We start from the raw sequence: 8,730 nt of genomic DNA, 5'->3' as shown, positions 1-8,730 counted from the left end.
ACCCTACAACTTAAACCAATTGTCAATAGCCACATTAAGGTGATCAGCCATGAAATATTTTAATTTCAGATCAAAATCATAGTAATGAAGCACACAGAATGCATGGAAAACAAGACTATACAGTAGTTACAACCATCCAAGCTTCTTAGCAATGAAGCACACACAATGCTTGGAAAACAAGACTACGCAAGGTAGGGATGCGGGTGTTGAAATATATTCAAGAAGATACACTCCATCATTCGACAGTACATTTGAGCGTAGTACCATGACCTTGCTTGGATACTGTTACTCTGATTATTGGTTAGGAGATTGTGATAGCAAGAAACCAGTTTTAGGTTATTAGAAATCAATGCTCCACTCTCATCATCGTCACTATGAAGGTGATGGGTTTCTCTCTTTTGCCCCCACATGATAGCATGTTTTGTGTTGAACACACGAGTGCCGATGGTTCCCAGTTTACACATTGTCATGTGTGGCCGGATGGTTAGGAGATGGATTGTGTATACTTGGCACCATGACAAATAGAATGCATGCAAGCACAGAAGGCCAATTGGCAGTCTTAGGGAGAAGAAGATCTTCTCGGGGACACCTAGACCTTAGATTATGGGGGCTCACTCTTGGGTAGAAGAAGTATCTTCTAAAAGGACATCTCGGGGACACAAGAAGCACAACCACAAGAAGAGTAAGGTGTACTTTGACAAAATTTTCCCTTCAATTTCTCCAGAGAAACAATCAAAACAAGAAGATCAAGGCGAGTCAAAGTTACCACATGGCAAAAACCAATTCTTGATGTTCAATCAAAACAAGAAGATCAAGGTGAGTCAAAGTTACCACATGGCAAAAACCAATTCTTGAGATGTTCAATCAAGAAGATCAAGGTGAGTCAAAGTTACCACATCAAAAACCAATTCTTGATGTTCAATCAACTGGATATTATTTGCATAGCTAAAAGCCTCTATGTATGCCAAAAGCATAAACTTTTTGTAATCCAAATTATATATAAATAGAAAAGTATTTTTTTTTGTTGTCGTTTATCAAAATCTCGCATTCTGTTATTATATTGGCATAATGTAAATTATATGATTTGATATATTATGTTATTTGCTCTTTTCTTGTAGGTATTTGGAACATCCAATTTGTAGCTTTTGTTTGTCAAATTAAAAGCACATGATTAAACAATAAAATAAATAAGAAAGAAATTTACCTAACAAGAGTTTAATTTAAGAGCTAATTATTGTGGTAGCTCTATTTCATGTTCATCGAGAAGATCAATTCAAGCAAACAATCTTACCTTAATAAAATAAGTGTCACTAACTCATTTCTTAATATCTATATAATAGGATTTTCATTTGCATCATTGAGATCGTGATCAAGTGCAACTCAAGTGCCACTCATTTTCATTTGCATCATTGAGATCATGATCAAGTGCACTCATTTTACCCCAATGAATAGAATATAATGGCAAGATAAAATTTTGACTTCTAATCATGATTGAAACCTTGATTTTCACTTGTCTATTAGCAATGCTTGGTCTAAGATATCTTTGAACATCAATAAAAAGCTTGAGCCTAAAGCGTTTCTCACTAATTGTTTAACTTTGAAAAACCCAATCTTCACTTTTGAAATCAAGTAGTAAATACTCCAATGTTCCAAAAGGACTATTACTTTGAGGAGGATAAATAAAAATGATTATAGAAAATGATATAGCTTTTGCAAGTACCTTTGATGGTATACCCTTTTATTGAAGCTTGCTACTAAAGCATGTATTGCATTAAAATTTCATTGAATTGGTTGCCACTCAAAATTTGAAGATGGTTAAATATTTGTAAATTTTAAAAAAATGCATCAATGTGTGTGTGTGTGTGTGTGTGTGTGTGTGTATTCAAGTTATTGAAAGCCAAAACCAAAATTTGAATTGAAATTCAGAACTTATAATTTGGTCGATGGTAAGGAAGATTGACTGGGTGCTCCTCTAATTGAAGATATTTCAAAAGTTAAGTGTCCATTTTGCGCCTTACGATAGGTCGAACGAGCAAAACCTATAATCAAACCTATCTACTATACATTCATCAAGCAAGATTCAACAACATGCAAGCAAGCAAGAAGAGGGAAAAAGGAGAGCTCATAAGAAAACTATTGCAAGGGAATGAATGTGTCTTGCTTATTGTAAAAAATGACACATATATACAAATGACTAGTTTTCCATTATTAGTCTTAAGCAAGTATATACAGTAAGTCTGTAGACTTTCCCTATTAGACATTAAGTGCATGGTAAGCAGGTTGGTCTCTTTTGTTGTAAAGCCTCTACATGAGAGCATGCGTTGTATTAGGGGCACCTAAACCTTAGATTCTGGGGCCTCACTCTTTGTTTGGTAGAAGAAGAAATTCTCGAGGACACCTCAGGGACACAAGAAGCACAACCACCACAAGAAGAGTAAGGTGTACTTGACAAAAAATTACCTTTAATTTCTCTAGAGAAGCAATCAAAAGAGGAAGATTAAGGTGAGTCAAAGCTACCACATGTGCAAAAAGATCAAGCAAAAAACAATTCCTAATGTTCAATCAACTGGATATTATTTGCATAGCTATAAGCCTCTATGTATGCCAAAAGCATAAACTTTTTATAATCCAAATTTCATGTAAATAGAAAAGTATTTTGTTGTCCTCTTTTGTCAAAATCTCACATTTTGTTATTATATTAGCATAATGTAAATTATATGATTTAATATATTATGTTGTCTTCTCTTTTCTTGTAGGTATTTGGAACATCCAATTTGTAGCTTTTGTTAGTCAAATAAAAAGCACATATGTTTAAACAATAGAAGAAATAAGAAAGAAATTTACCTTAAGAGCTAATTATTGTGGTAGCTCTATTTCATCTTCATTGAGAAGATCAATTCAAGCAAACAATCTTACCTTAAGAAAGTAAGTGTCACTAACTCATTTCTTAATATCTATAATAGGATTTCCATTTACATCATTGAGATCATGATCAAGTGCAACTAAAGTGCCACTAACTTTATCCCAACGTATAGAATATAATGGCAAGATAAATTTTTGACTTCTAATCATGTACTTACAAGATACAAAGTAGTCTTGCACTTTGCATTCAATGTCATTAGAAACTTTCAAGTCCTAGCCTTTGTTTGAAAATTCAAGAATGTTGTTTGTTTCTAATGCCTCTAGTGTATAAAACATTGCCTTTGTAATTTTGATTGAAGAATTTGCAAGAAAATGAACATACATTAGATGTCATTCAAACCTTGATTTTCACTTGTCTACTCACAATGCTTGGGCTAAAACATCTTTGAACATCAATAAAAAGCTTGAACCTAAATCTTTCAGTAATTGCTAAACTTTGAAAAAACCAATCTTCACTTTTGAGATCAGGAAGTGGTGAATACTTCAAAGTTCCAAAAGGATTATTTCTTTGAGGATAAATAAAAATGATTATAGCTTTTGCAAGTACCTTTGCAACTTTTTTTGCACCTTTGATGGCTTGCTACTAAAGCATGTATTACATTAAAATTTTGTTGAATCGGTTCCACTCAATATTGATTTTCTTCATCTAGTGTATGTGAACTAATTATAGATTGAATAAAGAGTGAGGATGTCGAGAGCATTCTTGCAATGCCATTATTAAGTCAACTAACATGATGCAAAAAACACTTTTTTATTCTGAGAAGGAGAAGAATCTTGTAGATTTTTGAAAAGTAAGATATAAAGTCGAATGGGGAAAATCGACCTCCCAAAGCCCCTAGTGAATTGTGTCATCCATCTATTTACAATTTCTAGTCAAGGATTAATTGAAGTTCTTTTAGATTTAAAAATCAAGGCTTCTACCTAAGAAATCTAACTACACAAATATTAATTTCTTATTTGCAAAACCCCCATTGAAAATCACAATTTGTCACTCATAGACTTTACTATCATCCCACTAAAATATCTATACCTTTCCTTGCAAAGAACTTCTCACAACTAGTTAGATACATGGAAATGGCTTTGTTTAGTTGGGCCAATGCCAATCTATACATGCCGATGAAGAGAATGCCTTTCCTTGCAAAGAAGTTCTCACAACTAGTTAGATACATGGAAATGGCTTTGTTTAGTTGGGCCAATGCCAATCTATACATGCCGATGAAGATAATGGGGTGTTACATAGTCCTACACTCAGGTGGTGTGATGGGGTGCTACATGATCCTATGCTTGGACAGCCCTGCTCCTCTATTCTCCATAAACTTGGTCTTTTGAACTCCCAAGTATCCTAGCATATAACTACATAAATCACATGAAAATGAATGTGCCTTAATTAAAACTAATCACTTGAACATGAATGTGCCTTAATTAAAACTAAGGCATTTGAAGATGAATGTGCCTTGATTAAAACTAAGGCAGTTGAACATGAATGTGCCTTAATTAAAACCAAGGTATAAGCTTATCTTTAGGCATACACCTTGGGGGTGTAGTACAGCAGGGTTTCTTATCCTGTTACTACTAAACTAGCCTGCATTGTAACTGCATACAGTGGACTATTTACAACCTTTCTTTCCTAAACAAGGAGATTACAGCTTTATTTGCATACACTGAATATACTGTCCCATCACCCATATTTTGGACTCTCCTACAGAAGATGACCTTTGAGAAATTTTGAGAAGATAGCAGCCTTTTGGGGAATTCTTGCATACCAAGAACACCTTTACAGAGTCTCCATTTATGCATCTTACCCTATGTAGATCTACACTAGATCTATAGATCTTTGCACTTCTCATTTCACTGCTGTTGAGCACCTATACATCACCCTCGGGCGAGTGTTTTTGGTGGGCATAACCATCGGATCAAGATGGCATCTCCTAAGGAGTTAGTGGAGAGTTTGATTGTTTTATATAGGTGCTAGCCAGCTTCAGCCCAAGTGGTGTAACACATGTCATCATAGATCTTTTTTATCAGGTGACTATAAAAGAAAAGAATAAAACACTAAAAAAGAAATATTTTTAGAAAAAGAGAAGAAAAAGAAAAACTAATAATGCAAGAAGTCTCCCTTGTAGGACAAAATAAAACCCTCATTCACCTTTTCTCCACCGTCGCCAATAAGCTAAGAGACATTCCCCATTAGAAGAGGCATGCTTCCTCCTTGCCTCTTCCTAGAGGAACTTCTATCAAGTCCCCATGCACTCTCCATTTGCTCTAATTCCTGTCTAGATTTTTCTACCTTGGCTGCACACTCGAGCAGCCCAGCATCAGCATATATATTTGACATTAAAATATAAGCAGCAGCATGCTTGGGCTGCAGATATACAGTATGATCAAACACCTGTTTTGCAAGCTCTAAATTGCCATGTATATGGCATGCATGCAGCAAGCACATGCAAATGGTTGGGTCAGCCTGCATTTGCATCCTCCCCAACATGTTTTCTAACCTCTTGAAGTCTCCTGCACGCCCAAGGAGGTCTATCATGATGCCATAATGCTTCAAGTCTGGAGCTATGCCATAATCTCTGCTCATGGATTGAAAGTATTCAAGACCTTCGACTACAAGGCCAGTATGACTGAAAGCTGAGAGAACTGAAATAAACGTCACTCCATTAGGCTCAAAACCTGCCGGTTGCAATGTCTCAAACATGCACAAGCTTGCTAAAAAATTTCCATCTCCCCCATAACCAGCTATGCAGGCGGTCCATGATGCTACATGAGGATCTGGAAGTTGGTCAAAGACTGCTTGAGCATCTACTATGCTCGCACAATTATTATAGGCATGAATTAAAGTGGCTGCTGCAGAGGGGACCCGCTCATACCCAGCACAGACCATGTTGCAATGAAGCTGTTTGCATGTCTCCAAACTTCCTGTTTCACTGGAAGCTTGCAGAATGCAGATAAAGGTAACATCGTCCATAGTCAAACACTCCTTCTGCATCTGTCTATACAATAGTAAAGCCTTTTCTCCTTGGCCATGTTCAACAAATGCTGAGAGCATTGCAGTCCATGACACAATATTCCGTTTGGACAATGCTGCAAACACATTCTCGGCCTCTATAACCGCACCACACTTGCCATACATACTCACAAGGGCAGTACCAACAAAGACGTCCGAGGCTAAGTTCTTCCGTTGGGCATCCACATGTAATGCCTGTCCAATTTCAAAAGAAATAACTTGGGTCGATCCTCCTTCCCTGGTAAGTACTTCCTTCTCTGCAAAACTGCCACATGCTTGAAGGGCAAACACAAGAGTATACTGATCTGGACTCATGCTTTCTTCTTGCATTTTCCTGTACAGTGGTAAAGACTTCTCCACTTGGCCCTGCTCAACATACACTGAAAGCATCGCATTCCATGACACAACATCACGCCGGGATAGTGCACTGAATACGTGCTCTGCTTCTGCAATCGTTCCACACTTGCCATACATACTCACGAGGGTGTTACCAACAAGGATGTCAGATGTGTAGCCCTTTTTGCATGCAGCCTTGTGGAATGCCTGTCCCATTTCCAAAGACATGACTTTGATCAGTTGCCCCTTCACAACGTGGGCTTCTTCCTTCTCTGCAAAAGTGCCACATACCTGAAGGGTGATCAAAATTGTCAGCTGGTCCGGACTTGTTCCTTCTTCTTGCATCTGTCTGTACAACAATAAAGCCTTTTGTCCTTGGCCCTGTTCAACATATGCTGAGAGCATCGCATTCCATGACACAACATTGCGCTGGGACAACCCAGCAAATACATCCTCTGCTTCTAAGACTGCACCACACTTGCCATACATGCTCACGAGGGTGTTGCCAACAAAGACATCGGATGCAAAGCCCCTGCCACGGGCATGGGCATGTAATTTCCTTCCCTGTGTGAGGTCTCGTATGCTGCCACAAGCTTTGAGGAGACTTACAAAGGTATAATTATCTGGATCCACCCAATCCTGTTGCATACATTGGTACATTTTGAGTGCATCCTGCCCGCGGCCATGATCAACAAAAGCAGAGATGATGGCAGTCCAGGATGTGGCAGTACGGTGTGGCAATGCCTGCAAGACATGGTGTGCATCTTCGATGGCACCACACTTTGCTAGAGTGACCACCAGGTACTCACCCAGCAAGCCGGTGAGCGGGGCCTTATGAAGCACAAGGTGAGAATGGACTTGTTTGGCCAGCGTTGGGGCTTTGCTTTTGCTGCATGCCTTGAGGAGGGAGAGGTAGGTCTTCGTGGAGGGGGTTGTGTCCAAGCGAGAGAGGACATCCAGGGCCTTGTCCCCCTGACCTGTCTTGCATAGAGTCTGGAGAAGCTCATCATCAAAAGTCTCATTGCTCGGATAAGAAGAAGAGAATCTTACCTGTTGCCGAGGAGGCGACGAGGACGAAGAAGTACCATGGTGATCATCATATGAAGTGCCATGCTCATCATCATATTCCTTACGATGATCATGATGGAGGGAGGGTGGCCATGAATCCACCCATGAGGAATTCTTCCAAGGCTCACTCTGTTGTTGATGGATGCTTCTTCTTCTTGGTAGCTGCTGGGATGATGATGGCGATGGCTGTGAAAGCGGTATTAGTAGACCAGTAGTAGCGCTTCGAGGTCGAAAACGAAGAAGAAGCACCATCTGCTTGGGGCACACATGTCTGATCCCATGTCCAAGCTATGCTGAGGAGTGTGGTGCCGCATGTGGAGAGGGGTATGCCCATAAGGCCTGTTTCGCATAGAGTCTCGAAAAGCTCATCAGGAAGCCCACCATCGTCATGGTGATGGAGGGTGGGCGAAGGCCCTGCCATGCCACCAGACTGACTCACACAGACACCATGGAATTGTCACCCCCTTCATTCAAAGGATGAACTATAACCTAAGGAACTTAGGTAAACCATAAAGATATAAATGTTACACATTTGATTATATGAAGCAAATTCAATGTTTGCTACATGATAATGAAGGTTCATTTCACCCTCAATACCAAGCTTCCAATAACCTTGCTCCACAATAATATTGCACTTCAACAGTTTCAAGAACCCCTCCTCACACGAAACCTTATTCAGACTCCAAATAGGTGGATGACATTATGGGAGAATGAGAATCGCGAGAGATTAGGAGTGGGGATTAGTAGATAAACTAGGAACAGAGGGTTCACTGGTTTTTTCCAACATTGTGTAGGAGCGTGGAGGAAATGCGGTTGAAGAGAAAAAGTGCTCTCTGAAAACCGCCTTGGAAACTCAAATTAAACTAGGTGATATATAATATTTTCAAAATTTTCAATTCTCCTTAAAGAGCACGAGAGCTCAAATACTTTTTGAAGAATAGTACAAAACTCACATATACAACAAAGACTAAACCATAGAATTGAATCAACTTAACAAAATTGAGTATAAAATAACATAAAAACAAAAGATTTTTTTTTTCAAAATTTTAAATTAAGGTTCCTATGGACCAATAAGATTCATCCAAATGTAGGGAGGAGAAGAAGAATAAAAGAAAAATCTCCCAAAAATGAGTAAATACTCACATAAGATGAAGAGTTGACTAAGGACAAGGTTAATAATTAAAAAAGAGATATATTTGGGTGAAATGATGCACTTTTGACACCTTAGAATGGGGGAATTTCCCTCATGAAGGAGGCGCCTATTTCACATGCTTGAATGAGTTTTAAACTCCCAAATAATGAGATATTTTTATCTCTCCTTTCTCCTGTTTCAACTAGATCCAAAAAGTAGACTAAACTGATCCAAAAATGGTCAAAAATTGGCCAAACTAATCTGG

General features: G+C 38.5%; 1 protein-coding gene across 1 annotated transcript; it reads right to left on the bottom strand.

Moving 5' to 3' along the window:
- Positions 1 to 5,092: 5,092 nt before the first annotated feature.
- LOC147631129 (putative pentatricopeptide repeat-containing protein At3g01580) lies at positions 5,093 to 7,585 on the bottom strand. The gene has a single exon (XM_086809146.1). It carries the CDS (start codon positions 7,583 to 7,585, stop codon positions 5,093 to 5,095), a length of 2,493 nt encoding a protein of 830 aa, XP_086665272.1.
- Positions 7,586 to 8,730: the final 1,145 nt, after the last annotated feature.

Source organism: Cibotium barometz, chromosome 15, assembly GCF_041138505.1.
Source record: "Cibotium barometz isolate CiBa-2024 chromosome 15, ASM4113850v1, whole genome shotgun sequence".
Classification (NCBI taxonomy): domain Eukaryota; kingdom Viridiplantae; phylum Streptophyta; class Polypodiopsida; order Cyatheales; family Cibotiaceae; genus Cibotium; species Cibotium barometz.
Note: the sequence above shows the minus strand (reverse complement) of the source record. Positions and strands in the feature narration are given on the sequence as shown.

Coding starts and splice junctions, on each gene's coding strand:
- LOC147631129 (XM_086809146.1), bottom strand. CDS start 7,585: ATGGTGCTTCTTCTTCGTTTTCGACCTCGAAGCGCTACTACTGGTCTA.